The sequence below is a fragment of the Paramisgurnus dabryanus genome, chromosome 1, assembly GCF_030506205.2.
Source record: "Paramisgurnus dabryanus chromosome 1, PD_genome_1.1, whole genome shotgun sequence".
NCBI classification, from domain to species: domain Eukaryota; kingdom Metazoa; phylum Chordata; class Actinopteri; order Cypriniformes; family Cobitidae; genus Paramisgurnus; species Paramisgurnus dabryanus.
The window spans coordinates 18,539,190-18,557,269 of record NC_133337.1 but is presented as its reverse complement, the minus strand read 5'-3'; the positions used below and the strand labels follow the sequence as shown (position 1 = coordinate 18,557,269).

The following is an 18,080-nucleotide window of genomic DNA, read 5'->3' as shown; positions in this document are numbered from 1 at the left end:
GTGTCTTCTGGAAAGAAACCAAGACATTTCTCATGCACAGATTATTTGTTTACAGCAAGCTGTATTATGAACATAAACAGGGTCAGATTTAATTCAATGTTATCAGAACAACATTAGACTTTTAGCTGCATTTATCATGTATGTTTTACCCACCTCATATAGAAGCATAACACGATACATAATATCAGCATCACTAATGCTCCAGTAACAAATCCAGCCAACAGAAAGCGGTCCACACCTGTAAAAAAGAGTTTAGAGATTCACGGTTATCCTTCATGAGACTGAAATGTGGGAAGAGAAAGATTGTCCTTTGAATGCATGTTGTGAGCATTGCAGTTGTTTTTATTATATTGAGAGTATATTATAAGAACATATTTTGGTCAACAGTGATGTAAAATAAATTAATGAGTGGATAAGTTATTTTTACTCACACTGAATATCCAGCAGTGCTGATGAGTTTTGGGTGCCATGTTTATTCTGAGCAGTGCAGTAGTATCCACCGCTGTCTGTCATTTTGCTCTTATTAAAGATGAGATTTGATCCGTTCTGGAGATATTTCAGCTGTCCTTCAGTGTATCTGTACCAGGTGTAGTTGATCACAGGTGGATTTCCATCACTGCTGCAGGTGAGAGACACTGAATGACCCTCCAGAACAAAACCAGACGGATTCACAAACACGGATGTGTTTTTAGGAGCATCTGAAAGAAAAGAAGAGAAATCATAGTAAACCCTCAGCACTTACTGTAAAGTTAACCCTGGAGAACCCACAGGTCAAATTTGGCAAATGTTAATCAATGCTAAGAGAAGGGTTCTCCAGGGGTAAAGAGTGCGCACACCAGCTGTTAGATGTTAGAGATAAATGTGAATGACTCCACACCCACTGCGACCCTACAGAGAGGACACACAGGTTTAAAGAATGAATGGGTGACTAAATATTATTATGTTGTACAATGTCAACATAATGACAGCATCTTTTAAATTATGTCAAACTTTAGATACATGTTTACTGGTGTATTCATGACCTTCATGTCATTAATAAGTTCTGACCTAATATAAAACATGTCAAACTTGATTTTCTCATTTTAATTTCCATGTTATTTTCATATGACTAGATTTAACAGTGTGATATATGTGTGAATGCTGTCTGTGTTTGACATGAGGATGCTTATCAATGATCTGTAACCACTTCAACACACATTCAATAGGTCTGTATGTCAAACAAAGGAAACAGGAAGTTTTGTGATGATTATTATTTTTAAAAAACATCGCAGGTCTGTAATGCAAATAAAAAAATAAACTATTATGTCATTAAAAGATTTTCCTCAGAAACGCATGCAGGTAAAAATAATAAAGTTCACAGACACAAATCTCCAGACATAGATCACCGTCTATAACAGTTTGCATAGGATCAACAGGTCAAACATTAAATTAACATATTTATTTTATCCAAAGTTTACAAAAACCAGACTAGAAACAGACAACAACAACTAAAAACTGTTTTTATCTTTCTTATAAGACCACCAAACACATGTTTATCACTTAAAGAAGAAACTGAGAAGTCATGTGCAGAAGATAAACTTTGCATTAGTTTTATAAACTGAGCTGGTAGATTTCTTAATTTTATTAATCTCAATGTAGTTTCAAAATTTCAGTTTCGACCAAATATTTTAAAACACTTTTTAGTTTGCAAAACAGAAATCATCCCTCCAAACATTCATCAGATGTGAAGGTACTTTGTGATTTTGTAGATTGTACCAAGTTGAATTTTTATAAACATTGCTAAAGCAAAACAAAACCTGTTTCCTACATAAAAAGGGTCCTCCTGAATGAATAATTGTTATCTGTTATTTCCTTGTTTTCAATAAGAGTGTCTGCTAAATCAATTCATGTTAATCTATAAAGAGATTTATCAAGAAAATAACATATTTACAATTATCCCTTTGATATTGTAAAAAGAAATGTTGTGTAAGCAGAATTTATATTTGTCTACAAAAGCTATTTCTATCATTTCAGTAAAAGACTTTAGATCAAATGCTTTAAAGATGAAGATATTTTTAATTGCACTGATAGTATTATATACAGTAGTATACCATATATAGTACGTCCCATTTATTGTCTATAATTTATACATAAACCATCTGTTTATAACTCACACTGAATATCCAGCACGGCAGATGCATTTTGGATGCCATGTTTATTCTGAGCAGTGCAGTAGTATCCACCGCTGTCTGTCGACTTGCTCTTATTAAAGATGAGATTTGATCCGTTCTGGAGATATTTCAGCTGTCCTTCAGTGTATCTGTACCAGGTGTAGTTGATCACAGGTGGATTTCCATCACTGCTGCAGGTGAGAGACACTGAATGACCTTCCAGAACAAAACCAGACGGATTCACAAACACTGATGTGTTTTTAGGAGCATCTGAAAGGAGATGAAGAAAATTAATTAATTTAATCACTAGATAAAAATTTGGATGTAGTGATGTTATATTTGAGTCTCGATGACATTACTGCATACTCTTTTCAAGCACATATATTTGTCTACAAAACTTATTTCAATATGTAAGTACAAGATAATACATCAAAAAGGTTTTAAGTCAAGTCAAATCAAGTTACATTTATTTGTATAGCTCTTTTTTAATGATGTTTCATTTCTTCAAAGGAGCTTTTTAAGAAGGACAAAGAAAAAAATGCATTATTATGAAATATATAGTATATATACACTAGAATATATGGTATTATAATTTCATTGTCCTATTAAATATATTATATTCTATATTATATCGCCCTGTAAACACCACTCTCACACCAATTACACAGTCACAATACCTGTGTGTGATGAGTGGCACACCTGGAGCTCATTCCCAACAGCTATAAAAGCCAGGAGAACAGGCAGAAAGAGGAGAGGGACAACAAAGCTCCAGGATAAACTAATGCTTGTTCTTCTTGTTTACAGAATCGGACGGCACCGCAGGAGAGGGATTTTCACCACAGCACTTCACCCCTTGAGCACAGACCGAAGATTTCCAAGATTTGATTTATTCATCAGAGCATCTGTGATTAAAGTGTGTCAATAAATCACCCTCCGGGGCACTTACCAGCAGTATCGAGTCTGTGTTCTCATTCACTCAGCGACATTTGGTGGAGAATGCGAGCACTACAGGTGAACTGAGACACAGATGTGTGAAAGTCAAGTGACTTAACAATATCTGTATTTCATCTAGGAGAACCGCTCTCCCCCGAGGATAAATGGAAAAGATCATCCTCCGACTGACTGAGCTCTCAGCCTGCCAGCAGCAGTTTACTGAACGACGACATTGAAGTTTTCCTCCATCCCTTATCGCAGTCCGAGAGGGATGGGTTCCGAAAGAGTGGGCACACATCATCGCCCCCTTCCTCACTGGAGAGGCTCTGCTGGCCTATTATGCCTTGCAGGTGCCTCGGAGTATAAACTATGATGATCTAAAAGCTTTGAATTCTCTGAAAGCTGAAATGGTGTATGCAGCACAATAACTCTACCAGCAGACCTATGATGAACAGAAGATGGGAAGAGCTCAAGCTGCTCAACTCACCCGACTGTCTCACCTGTGGCTCCTCACTGGTTCACCTACAGCTGACCAGGTTGCAGAGAAGTTAATTGTCGATCGGCTGGTGTGGGCACTGCCCCGTCTGCTGAGGGGCCCGGTCAGTATGAAGAACCCACAGGACATTGCCAGTCTTATTGAAGATGTTGAGCTGGCTGAGGCGACGAACACCTGCAAGGCAGGGGAGAGAGCAGGCCTGGCACCCCACAGGGTGATAAAGCGGCATCCGCTCGAGGGTGTACAACGACCTGTCAGCAGACCAGTGGTCCCCAATATCATCGACGAGCCAATGTCCACTGACCCCCCAGCACCGATGGCCGAGCCTGGATGGCCAGAAGCTTCCTACACCAAGAATGGCCAGTTCCTGGGGCCTGCCGAAGGGTAAAGCTAGTAGGGAAACCAATTCAAGCCCTCTTAGATTCTGGCAGTTTAGTCTAGTGCAACTTACCCTGGTAAAACCACAGCCTGAATAGACATCACAGCTGCCACTTATGTGTGTGCATGGAGACACTCGTTATGTGCCGGCCCGCACGGTTCGGATCTCGATAGAGCCCGGGATCTGGGCCGTCGAGGTGGGCATTGTGAGAGACCTCCCCATAACTCTACTCCTTTGACGGGACTGGACGGGGTTCGAGAAGCTCCTCCTCAAGATGTTGGGGACCGCCCAGCCCTACCTAGCAACCTAGCAACGGACAGTGAGAGAGAGGGTGAGTGTCAATCAGTTAACCTACTGTCTGTCTACCTCGATGTGTTTTTGCAGGTCACAACCGGAGGTTCGTTTAGGCAGGGAGCAACGAGAGGATGACCGTCTACAGAACTGTTGGGAACAGGTGCGCCGAGTCGATGAGGTAGACAGGCTTCCGGGCCAACACCCCCTCCCTCATTTTGAAATAAGAAATGATCTGCTGTACTGTGTCACCCACAGGCAAGTGGAGGAAAAATGTATCTTGGTTGTGCCAAAAACTAAATCGGAGATGGTCATGGAGCTAGCGAATGCCCATCCGATGGCGGGGCACCTCGGGGCCGAAAACACCATCCAACGCATCCTGATCGTTTTGTGTTTTTAACTCTTGTTTGCCATATTATGATAAGGAATAAGTTAATTTTGTAAATAGTAGTGCAATATATAGCGCATTTCGAACAGCATATTGCCCCTCACCTGTCCCATCACACATCATGGAACTGAACACCTGACATTTACAAATGAATGAGAGCTGCCGCTGCTTCCTTGCCTCATTCGAAAACCTGCAGTTGAAAGACTTTAAAACAGCCTGCTGGTGCACACTTTAACATCACCGTTGAGGATTCTGAACATGATGTTTTTGTTCAGCAGCTGAAAAGAAAAGTATTAAATGACAGGGTTTTCCATCACTTGTTGAGGTGATCGATGCATGACCAAGTGATATCTTTCCAAGAATGAGCCGTCAGCTGCGCGCCCCATTGTTGAACAATTATTTTTAACTGTAAATCAGATAAAAACTGCCATCAGAGCAACAATGTTGATACATAGACTGAACTCTTTGTCCCTGCTCTCATTTGAAAGAAAATTGACTGAATCGTTGGACTATAACAAAATCATTGCAGTGATTACAGGCTTTTGTTCTTATTAAATGGTGATATATTAAAGCTGGTGTAGTTGTGTGTTGGTATATTTTGATAACAGCTGCATTAGGCCCACCTGATTTTCTCTGGGCCCACCCACATTGTGAATCCTGGCTACGCTAGTGATTCATACTTGATTATGAAGACTTTCCTCTTCGTGCGGCAAACGCTAAGAACATCCACAGCTGTTGGTGATACAGAAGATGGAGCTTGAGGCCCTGGTCAGACAGTTTAGGGATGTGTTTAGCGAAACCCTGGGTAGAACTAGTGTTGTTTCGTTAACGAAAAGTATGACTAAATATCGTCGTCATCGAACCTTTATTACGTGACGAAAATGAGACGAGATGCAACGTAAAGGCTGGTCAAATGTATAATGCAATATTGTTAAAGAATAAAAACAAAACTGAAAGTGGTTTACAAAATAAAAAAATGTCTCTTACTTTTTGTTGACCAAAACGAGATGAGACAAAATGTAATAAAGTTATTTTGTCTCTTTAAGCCATCCCCGCTTCTTCGCGCTCCGCCACCTGACTGCAGATAATCTTGTGTGTTCAAGGGTGCTGTGCAGAACGATTCGCCAAAAAACATAAAAGTACAGTGAGAGCGATTAGAAAGCATGCGGGCAGTCTGCTCTCGCAATGCTTTGATATCATACGCCACCCGTTTGCACAGTAACACACATTACAATTGATGGACAGCTATGCCCGAAAAGACACAGCATTCTGTCTCCAAATGGAAAAGAAAAGTGCAAAATAAAACCCGTTCATCACTTTCAGGTCAGTTCACAAGCCTGTGAAAATGTATAGCATTGACTGCTGACACCACCAACTCATCTGCATGATTTAAATAGTATAACAATGTACCAATTTATATTATGTAACTTTAGTTGTGCTACATTGCGTATTGAGGCATGTAAAGGCACAAGGTCCACACCACACAAGGAGTCATAGTCCAGCAGTGGCCCTACCAAATACCAGAAGCTCACCGGCCGGCCATAGAGGAGGAGGTAAAGAAGATGCTTCAACTAGGAATCATTAAGCCCTCCCGTAGCCCTTGGGCCAGCCCAATAGTGATGGTACCTAAGCCAGACAATATCCCTCCGTTTCTGTAATGATTTCAGGAGACTCAATCAAGTCTCCACCTTCGATGAATATCCCATGCCACGGGTGGATGAGCTCCTGGACCGGCAAGGTTCGATACATCAGCATATTGGACCTCACCAGCTATAAAAGCCAGTAGAACAGGCAACCAAGGGGAGAGGGACAGCAAAGCTCCAGGTTAAACTAATGCTTGTTCTTCTTGTTTACAGAATCGGATGGCACCCCAGGAGAGGGATTTTCACCACAGCACTTCACCCCTTGATCACCAGCAGTACCAATTCTGTGTTCACATTCATATGTGACAGTATATTAACAGAATTTACAAAACTCCAATTCAAGCTAATGTACAGCAGTCTTCCAGTAAGCAATCTAACCGGCCAGGCTCAGCCGGGTTACGTGTTAGCTACATGTTACAGCTGCACCCCATAACTTTTAAGTTATAGTGAAAACTTATACTGTGGTAGCGATTATTCATTTTATTTTTTTATAGAACTGTCAGGTCTGATTTGGTGGCATTTGGAAGCGAGAAACAAAGAATGACACGGAGAGAAATAAAAAGGCGGATAGTAATGAGTTATGTATTAGATTACAACTGTTCCTTTTTGTGACAAATGTCAAGTGGTTGAGGGCTGTTTTAAACAAATATAGTGAAAGAGGCATATTGTTACTTGTTTTAAGATCATGAGAAGCAAATCATTTAGGTGCTCAATTTTTTGTGTTTACAAAATGCACGGATATTTTATTAGGAAAAGAACTTAAGGTCCTATGTAAATAAATGAGTATATATGATCTGTTTATAACTCACACTGAATATCCAGCAGTGCTGATGCGTTTTGGGTGCCATGTTTATTCTGAGCAGTGCAGTAGTATCCACCGCTGTCTGTCGACTTGCTCTTATTAAAGATGAGATTTGATCCGTTCTGGAGATATTTCAGCTGTCCTTCAGTGTATCTGTACCAGGTGTAGTTGATCACAGGTGGATTTCCATCACTGCTGCAGGTGAGAGACACTGAATGACCCTCCAAAACAAAACCAGATGGATTCACAAACACTGATGTGTTTTTAGGAGCATCTGAAGGAGATGAGAAATTATAGTAAACCCATAGAACTTTTTGTAAATTTAAAGAGCGTACACAGCACCAGTGGATAAATGGGACAGATAAATGTGATTGATTCCAACCCACCACGACCCTACAGAGAGGACACATGGGTTTGGAGAATGAATGGGTGACTAAACATTAACACCGTATGTTGTACAATGTCAAACTTTAGATATATACATGTTTACTGGTGTATTCATCATGACCTTCATATGATTTCATGTATAAGTTCTGACCTAATATAAAACATGGTAAAATTGATATTCTCATCTTAAATTTCCATGTAAATGTTATTTTCATATGATTTTATTACATTGTGATATATGTTTGAATGCTGTCTGTGTTTGAAATGTCATGCTCCTTGCTTATTAATGAACAGTAACCACACATGTCACTTCAACACACTTTCAAAAGGTCTGTATGTAAAACAGAGAAAACAGGAAGTTTTGTTAATAGTATTATTCAAAAACTTCTCAGGTGATCAACAGGTAATGCAAACACAAAATAAACTACGGGAAGAACAGCAGACTCTGTCATCAAGCTCACTGAATTTCCTCAGAAACACATGAATGGTAAAAATAATAAAATTCAATCTTCAGACATAGATCACTGTCTAAAACAGTTTGCATCAGCAGGTCAAACATTAAATTAACATATTTATTTTATCCAAAGTTTACAAAAACCAGACTAGAAACAGACAACAACAACTAAAAACTGTTTTTATCTGTCTAAAAGACCACCAAACACATGTTTATCACTTAAAGAAGAAACTGAGAAGTCATGTGCAGAAGATAAACTTTGCATATAAACTGAGCTGGTAGATTTCTTAATTTTATTAATCTCAATGTGCTTTTAAAATTTTTGTTTCGATCAAACATTTTAAAACACTTTGTAATTTATGGCTCTGTCACAAGTGAGTTTGCAAAACAGAAACCATCCCCCCAAACCTTCATCAGATGTGAAGGTACTTTGTGATTTTGTGGATTGTACCAAGTGAACTTTTATAAACATTACTAAAGCAAAACAAAACCTGTTTCCTACATAAATGGGGTCTAACTTTGTTTTTTTCTTTTGTGAAAATGTGGAAGCTCATCATATAGTCACTTCTAATATATTACTGTATATCCTGAATAATTATTGTTATCTATTATTTCCTTTTATTTAGAGTGTCTGCTAAATAAAATCATATTAATGTAAAAAGGGCTTTATCAAGAGAACAACATTTAACAATTATCCTGTTTATTTCTATCATTTCAGTAAAAGTCTTTAGATCAAATGCTTTAAAGATGAAGATTTTTTAATTGCTTTGATACTATAAATATAGTAGTATACCATATATAGTACACCCTGTTTCTTGTCTATCATTTATACATAAAATTATAACTCACACTGAATATCCAGCAGTGCTGATGAGTTTTGGGTGCCATGTTTATTCTGAGCAGTGCAGTAGTATCCACCGCTGTCTGTCGACTTGCTCTTATTAAAGATGAGATTTGATCCGTTCTGGAGATATTTCAGCTGTCCTTCAGTGTATCTGTACCAGGTGTAGTTGATCACAGGTGGATTTCCATCACTGCTGCAGGTGAGAGACACTGAATGACCCTCCAGAACAAAACCAGACGAATTCACAAACACTGATGTGTTTTTAGGAGCATCTGAAGGAGATGAAGAAAATTAATGAATTTAATCACTAGATAAAAATTTGAAAATGACACAAATGAAAATATCAATTATGTAGTGACCTGTCAGGGTCCTGCTTTTGATTTATGTTTTGTATTTGTCTAAGTCATGATGGCAGGATTCTGGCAGTTCTATGTGGAGGTTCATGGCTTTGTGTATTGAGTCATGTGCCTCCGGTGTCTTGTCTCTTGTCCCCGCCCCCTCGTTCTCCTGCTTATTGTTAATCATTAGTTTATTCCCATCACCTGTTCCCTCCTCGTTATCTTGTTTGGTTTTCTTATTTAATGTCATTGTTTCTTTAGCCCTGTGCAGGATCATTTTGTACCGTCATGTTAGTGCTGTTGTGTGGTTTAGTCTAGTGTTGAGTATGTCTAGAAATTGAGTCAAGTGAAGTCAAGTAGTTTTACTGTCTTAGTCTTGTTGTGTTGCCCTGTTTGATGTTGTTTGCCCCAACGTGGGCCTTTTGTTTCTTCTGTTATTAAAGTGTCTTTGTTTAAACCCCCCATCGTCTGCTCTTGGGTTCATCAGTCCTAGTTCCTGACAGAATGATCCTGCCTACACTGAACCCAGCGACGATGTTTGTTCCAGTGGGGTCCATTCCATGTCAGAGGATGATAATCTTCTACACCCTCACAAGCCATGGACTTAGGGAAATGGAAGCCCTGTTGGCGGTGCAGTCAACCGAGCCCGCTCCGCCGTCCGAGCCCGCGCAGTCCGCGCCGCCGACCGAGCCCGCGCAGTCCGCGCCGCCGACCGAGCCCGCGCAGTCCGCGCCGCCGACCGAGCCCGCGCAGTCCGCGCCGCCGTCCGAGCCCGCGCAGTCCGCGCCGCCGTCCGAGCCCGCGCAGTCCGCGCCGCCGACCGAGCCCGCGCAGTCCGCGCCGCCGACCGAGCCCGCGCAGCCAAGATCTGTGCAGTTTGTGCTGCTCCGGCTGCGTCCTTGTCCTGCACCACCTTGGACTGTTTCGTCTTGTTCTATCAGTGGACTCTTGTTTGTCTGATTTTGCATAGTTTTTCTAGCACTTGATTGATTTTGTTATTTTACATTTTTGATGTGTTCATTGTCTAATCCTGTCATTTATCTGTCATGTACTCTTTGTTTTGTGTGCTCCCTTTGGGGACGCCAGGTGGCGTCCCTTAAGGGGAGGGTACTGTCAGGGTCCTGCTTTTGAGTTATGTTTTGTATTTGTCTAAGTCATGATGGCAGGATTCTGGCAGTTCTATGTGGAGGTTCATGGCTTTGTGTATTGAGTCATGTGCCTCCGGTGTCTTGTCTCTTGTCCCCGCCCCCTCGTTCTCCTGCTTATTGTTAATCATTAGTTTATTTCCATTACCTGTTCCCTCCTCGTTATCTTGTTTGGTTTTCTTATTGAGGCTCTGTTTACACGTACATGGTTATTTTTAAAAACTGAGAGATTTACCTTCGTTTGTGCCCCTCGTTTACACGCAAACAGATATCTCGCCTGTGAAACCGATTGTTGGAATACATATATTTGTCTACAAAACTTATTTCAATATGTAAGTACAAGATAATACATCAAAAAGGTTTTAAGTCAAATCAAGTTACATTTATTTGTATAGCACTTTTTTAATGAAAAGGAGCCTTTTAAGAAGGACAAATAAAAAAATGATATCATAATTATTAGGGATGCACCGATAGGATTTTTTTGGGCCGATACCTTGGTCCGAACTTCTGGCCGATACCGATATTAAACACTTGTATACAATACTACCTCCTCTTGATATTTCTGCAGAACACTCGTTGCAAATGGCGAATTTTTTTTGGGGGTCTTTATCTGAGATTTTGAAGAAAGCCCAGACCGCAGACATTTTCCCGAAATACTCTAGACCGCATGGATCACGTGAATGAGTAATCTCGCATGATTAACTACGTGATTTATTATTTTTTCCCTCATCGCACATGACAAACTATAATTTATACAACTTATTTTGTTTTGGGAAGTATTTAATTATTTTGATAATTATTGTTAAAAATGCTGGATTATGCAACAGACATGCAACTCATTGCCTTTATGCGGTTAATTAATAAACAATCGGTATCTGCCTTTCTCGTGCTGTTGCCGATATGCCGATGGTTTCAAATTCATCAAAAATTGGCCGATAAATATCGGCGGCTGATATTTATTTATAACTAATAATTATGAAATAATGAAATCTAATGAAATAGTATACTTCATTGCCTATCTAACATGTACTTAATGAATATGATGAATAACAGATGTCATATTAAACTAGACATGCCTTTCCATCTTACATATGGTCCTTAAAAGAAGAAAAATATAGAAGAGCGGGAGTTTTACATATTTACAATAAGTATGTGCAATAATACCAAGAACCACAAACAGCAGCGTTTTGAGAAATGATATCATTATCATTAGTCCCTTTCACACATAGTCTTTACTGGTAATTTACTGGTAAATTGCAGTTAACATGTCATGTGTGAACAGAACCTTTCCGGTAAATCAGTGCTCCCAATTTACCTGTAATACAGGTTGTAAGATTACCAGTAATTTACCGGTAAGCGCTATGTGTGAACGAAAAATATAGGATTGCAGGCATTTAGAAAGGACGACGTCAGACTGTGCTGACAGATCGGGCCAATCAGAACGTTTTTATGACGCGTTTACCCCCGCACTTATGCTCCTTAAAAGTTAAGCACACCTGAAGTTAACATCCACATTTCATCACCAAAGTTGTTTAAAACAGCTTACCATCTATTTGCCAAATTGCTGACGTCCTTAGCAACACCTTCTGTGAAGCCTAATGTGCAAACGCAGGTTCCGTTTGATGCCGCCTAGCGCAATGTTGTTTGGTCACGAGTAACTTCGCGACCGTTTGCCACATATGTAAAAACAACAAAATACTGACCGACGATATTAAGTCATAACCCGCCATTGTTTACAAATAAGACACAGAGCTCGCCGGCCGTGCGCCACATGTAACTTCCGCTTTCTCTCTGAGTTTACCGGTATTTTGATACTGATGTGTGAATGATGTCTTACTGGTAAAAGACGGAACGTCACTGCATGTGTGAACAGCACATTTTTTTTATTTACTGGTAAATTCATTCTGGTAAATTCATGGTAATTTACCAGAATTACTGTGTGAAAGAGGCTATTGACTGCATCCCAGCACCACACATATACAAAACATCTTTAGGATTGTAGCTGTATCATTATAATAAAAGGAATTGTGGCGAGGATCCCGGTTCCAGATCAGCATCGCCCTGTAAACGCCACTCTCACACCAATTACACAGTCACAATACCTGTGCGTGATGAGTGGCACACCTGGAGCTCATTCCCAACAGCTATAAAAGCCAGGAGAACAGGCAACCAAGAGGAGGATAGAGAGACTGTTCGGAACGCTCGGAGGATACAGGTTAGTTGGCGGTTGGCATAATCTGATTTGTGACTGGGTCTGGATAGTATAATGGAAGAGGAAGATGGGAATGAGGATTGGTTAAGAGGTCTAGAGGAGTGGAAAAATCAAGGATATGTACAGGGTAAAGGGAGAGGAGGAATAAATAAGAATAGTAGGACTGAGGGAATGTGGAAAGGACCTTCGAAGAGGAGTATTGCGGATGTCGCTGATACAGTAGGTAGAGATGTGCGAAGGAAGTTAAGTCAGGAAGAGGAACTGAAGGTAGTCGTCAAGTTTAAAGAGGGACATGATATAGGTGAAGTCGGTTTGTTTTCCTTGACTTGTGGACTGAAAAAGGCAGTAGGAGACATAAGTATGGCAAAGGTGTTACGGGATGGCAGACTACTAATTAAATGCAAGAATAATGAGCAAAAAGATAAGGCTATGAGATTACAAACGCTGTGTAAAAAAGAAGTGGGCGAAGTACGCAGCTTTGTAGGTACAAGAACAAAAGGGGTGATAACTGGTATACCGATTGGGGAAAAATTGGATGATATTAAAAAGAGTATTAAGGGAGGTACTGTAGTGGATATAAAAAGACTAAAAGCAAATCGTAATGGAGAGAAAGTGGATAGCACTTCGGTATTGTTGGAATTCAAAGAGCAAATGTTGCCAGATAAAGTGATGGTGGGATATTTGAGTTTCAGGGTGCGGGAGTATATTCCTCCACCAACTCGATGCTATAGATGCCAAAGGTATGGTCATATAGCGAAAGTTTGTAAAGGGAAACTAAGATGTGGAAAATGTGGAGGAGAACATGAATATGGAGAATGTGGAGAAGGGGTTGAGAGGAAATGTTGTAACTGTGGAGGGGATCATACAGCTGCGTATGGGGGATGTCCTGTAAGCAAAAGAGCAGTTGTGGTGCAGCAGATAAGGACAACACAAAACATTACATATGCCGAAGCTGTAAAGGTTGTCAATAAAGAAAGGAATGAGACACATGAGACATCGGTAGCACAAGTTAGTGATGCTGAGGGCAGAAGGCCAAAAGAGGATGTGGTAAATTCAGAGAAACTGATATTGTTCATTGCCTATGTGGTTAATTGTTCTGATCAAGCTAAAACAAAAACTGAGAAAATAAAAATAATTGTTAAAGCTGCTGCTAGATTCTTAAATGTGGAGAATCTATCATGGGAAAAGATACAAGCTGATCTAATACAGGGTGAAACAAGTGATCTATCATTGACACCTGTAGGAACTTAGTGATTTTACAGTGGAATGCAAGAAGTCTAATTGCCAATGGGCACGAGTTAAAAGGCTTTATTTATAAATTAGAGATTAAACCAGATGTAATTTGCATTCAGGAGACATGGCTTAAGCAGTCATTAGATTTTGTTATAAAGGGATACATAGGTGTTAGAAGAGATAGAGTGGAGGGAAGTGGTGGAGGGTGTGCAATATTTGTCAAAAGAGGAATGCAGTTTAGAGAGGTTAGTGAATACAATTTGGTGGGTATAAATAAAGATCAGAGTGTAGAGAAATTATGTAGGGAAATTAGCAACGGCTTAATAGGTGCAGCAGAAGTAGCTGTCCCTAAAACGAAAACTAAGAATGTCAGAAAAAGTGTACCATGGTGGTCTAAGGATTGCAGTGAGAGTATAAAGCATAGAAATAGGGCATTTAGAATTCTGAAGAGGACACACAGCTTTCAGAATATGATCGAATATAAGAGATTGCAAGCAATAGTGAGGAAAACAATAAGAAAGACAAAAAAAGAATATTGGCAAAAGTTCTGTGATTCCATTGGCAGAACCACGCCAATACACCAAGTATGGGGAATGATAAAGAAAATGAGGGGTAATGGGAGAGAATATGATTATCCAGTGATGATGGAAGGTGATAGAATTATTACTACCAGTAGGGACAAGGCAGAAGTAATAGCAAAGACATTAGTAAAAGTACATAGTGAAACAAATTTAGACCAGGAAGAACGGGAAGGAAGGGAAGCTACTATTCTAAGATATAGAGCTGAGATGGGTAATGATATTGAGGATGATGATGTGGTAAATGATCTATTTACAATGAAAGAAATGAACTGTGCGTTGAAGAAAGTGGGTAAATCTACACCAGGGAAGGACATGGTATGTTATGCAATGTTAGGAAATCTTACTGATAAAGGTAAGGAAGTAATAATGGTTTTGTTTAACAAAATATGGGTAGAAGGGGTAATACCATGCAACTGGAAGGAATCAATTATTATTCCTATCAAGAAACCTGGTAAAGATGCTAAATTGCCTAGTTATAGGCCTATTGCACTTACATCTCAGTTGGGTAAAATCATGGAAAGAATGGTAAATGATAGATTGGTGTTCTTATTAGAATCTAAGGATGTGTTAAAGAATTACCAGAGTGGTTTTAGGAAAGGTAGGGGGACGATGGACCCAATTGTGCTACTTGAAGATGTCATAAGAAAGGCTCAAGTAAACAAAGAAACTGTACTAGCCATATTTTTCGATATTGAGAAAGCTTATGATATGATGTGGAAGGAGGGGCTTCTTATCAAGTTATATAAGTTGGGAGTAAAGGGGAGAGTATTCAAGTGGATTAAATCATTTTTATCTAAAAGAAGAATTAGAGTTAAAGTAAATGGAGTTTTGAGTGAGGTATATGAGGTAGAAAATGGTACTCCTCAAGGGAGTATTATTAGTCCATTGTTATTTTCAGTAATGATAAATGACATATTTAAAAATGTAGAAAGAAATATTGGAGTAGCTCTATTTGCAGATGATGGAGCAATGTGGAAAAGGGGGAGAAATGTCTATCACAGTGTGAGTAAGATGCAACAAGCAGTGGATATAGTGCATAAATGGGCAATTGAGTGGGGATTTAGGATATCAGTTGAAAAAACTAAGGTTATTTTCTTTACTAGGAAGAAAATAAATCAGGAGCTAAAGATTCAAATAGCTGGTAAGGAATTGGAAAGAGTAGAGGTTTTTAAATATCTTGGAATGTGGTTTGATAAAAGAATGACATGGGCAATACATATTCAGAAGATGGTAGGAAAATGTAAAAAGGTATTGAATGTAATGAGGTGCTTGCATGGGGTGGAATGGGATGCAACTAGGAGTGCTATGCAAACAATATATATTGGACTTATTAGATCAGTTTTTGACTATGGGTGTATTGTATATGGATCTGCTGCTAAGACTATTTTAAATAAACTAAACAGAATACAGAATCAAGGTCTAAGATTATGTTGTGGAGCTATGAAAACTACTCCAGTGACAGCCATCCAAGTAGAGATGGGGGAGATGCCATTAGACCTTAGAAGGGACCAACTCAGTCTGGTGTTCTGGGCAAATCTTAAAGGTCATAGGGAAGACCATTTAAGTCAAGCTACACTGGTAGAGAGTCAAGAGAGACAGAATGGTATGAAAAACAGTTTTGGATGGACTGTTAAACAGAAAGCATATGAGATGGAAATAGCCTTATTGGATTTAAGTCCTACAGTGGTAATTTCGAGAACTCCTATATGGACTCTTGAAGATCTTTTGGTTGATCTTAATCTTTTGAAAGAAGCTCAGAAGGAGGATATAGATAGTAATGTGGTTCAGAGGTATTTAAGAGAAAGATATGGAGATAGAATAATAATTTACACAGATAGGTCAAAAAGGGAGTCAAGAGTGGGGGTGGCGTTTGTTATTCCAAAGTTAAAAATTGCATCCCAAAAAAGAATTAATGATAATTTAGCAGTCTATACAGCAGAGTTAGTTGCTATTGTATTGGCGCTTTCTTGGGCTGAAAGCAATAAGCCAAGAAGTTTGGTAATTGCTTCTGACTCAGCTTCAGCTTTGATAAGTATTCAGAACATTAATTCACAAACTAGGCAAGACATTGTTATAGAAATTGTCCAAATGGCAAGTAAATTAATTAAAGAAGGAGTCAAAGTTGGATCCCTGCACATAAAGGAGTAGTAGGGAACGAGTTGGCTGATAAGAATGCCAAAGAAGCAACTGAAATGGAGAATATAAATTTAAGTATTAAATACAGTAAAGCTGAAGTTAAATCAATCATAAAGGGAAAGGTAAAGGAGAAGTGGCAAGTCCTGTGGGATAATGGTCATTCTGGTAGGAAATTATATAATATCCAAAAAAGAGTGGGGGTGAGTAGAAGTACTTGCAGAAATATAAATGAAGAAAATATCATTTCAAGAATGAGATTTGGGCACACAGGATTAAATAGTACATTAGTTTTAATGAAAAAACATGATAATGGGAGGTGTAGTGTATGTAACACACAGGATACCATAGAACATGCTATTGAGGTATGTACTAAATATACAACCCCAAAACAGAAAAAGTTGGGACACAGTAGAAATTGTGAGTAAAAAAGGAATGGACTAATTTACAAATCTCATAAACTTATATGTTATTCACAGTAGAATATAGATAACATATCAAATGTTGAAAGTAAGATATTTTGAAATGTCATGCCAAATATTGGCTCATTTTGGATTTCATGAGAGCTACACATTCCAAAAAAAGTTGGGACAGGTAGCAATAAAAGGCCAGAAAATTTAAATGTACATATAAGGAACAGTTGAAAGACCAATTTGCAACTTATTAGGTCAATTGGCAACATGATTGGGTATAAAAATAGCCTCTCAGAGTGGCAGTGTCTCTCAGAGGTCAAGATGGGCAGAGAATCACCAATTCCCCAAATGCTGCAGCGAAAAATAGTTTTCTTAGTTTCTCAGAGAAAAATTGCAATGAGATTGAAGTTATCATCATCTACAGTGCATAATATCATTCAAAGATTCAGAGAATCTGTAACAATCTCTGTGCGTAAGGGTCAAGAACGGAAAACCATACCGGATGCCCGTGATCTTCGGGCTCTTAGACTGCACTGCATCACATACAGGAATGCTACTGTAATGGAAATCACAACATGGACTCTGGAATACTTCCAGAAAACATTGTCAGTGAACACAATCTACCGTGTCATTCGCTGTTGCCAGCTAAAACTCTATAAGTCAAAAAAGAAGCCATATCTAAACATGATCCAGAAGGACATGCGTTTTCCCTGGGCAAGGCTCATTTAAAATGGACTTTGGCAAAGTGGAAAACTGTTCTGTGGTCCAACGAATCAAAATTTGAAGTTCTTTTTGAAAAACTGGGATGCCATTTCATCCGGACTTAAGAGGACAATGACAACCCAAGTTGTTATTAGCGCTCTTTTCAGAAACCTGCATCTCTGATGGTTTGGGGTTGCATGAGTACGTGTGGCATGGGCAGCTTACACATCTGGAAAGGCACCATCAATGCTGAAAGGTTTATCCAATTTCTAGATGCATATGATCCCATTCAGACATCGTCTCTTTCAGGGAAGACCTTGCATTTTCCAACATGACAATGCCAGACCACATACTGCATCAATTACAACATCAAGACTGCGTAGAAGAAGGATCTGAGTACTGAAATGGCCAGCCTGCAGTCCAGATCTTTCACCCATAACATTTGGTGCATCATAAAGAGGAAGATGCGACAAAGAAGACCTAAGACCGTTGAGCAACTAGAAGCCTGTTTAGACAAGAATGGGACAACATTCCTATTCCTAAACATTGGTCCTCC

The 18,080-nt window shown here is 39.3% G+C and overlaps 1 protein-coding gene across 1 annotated transcript in view; it reads right to left on the bottom strand.

The window, feature by feature from the left end:
- The window catches only part of LOC135758782 (sialoadhesin-like), a 38,190-nt gene that overhangs the window by 14,681 nt on the left and 5,429 nt on the right, over nt 1–18,080 (bottom strand). Inside the window, exons 7-10 of the mRNA XM_065273434.1 lie at nt 8,773–9,039; nt 7,090–7,356; nt 2,154–2,420; nt 432–698 (exon numbers count right to left, since the gene is read on the bottom strand). Of these exons, the coding sequence (XP_065129506.1) occupies nt 432–698; nt 2,154–2,420; nt 7,090–7,356; nt 8,773–9,039 (1,068 nt within the window). The remainder of the gene's footprint in view (nt 1–431; nt 699–2,153; nt 2,421–7,089; nt 7,357–8,772; nt 9,040–18,080) is intronic.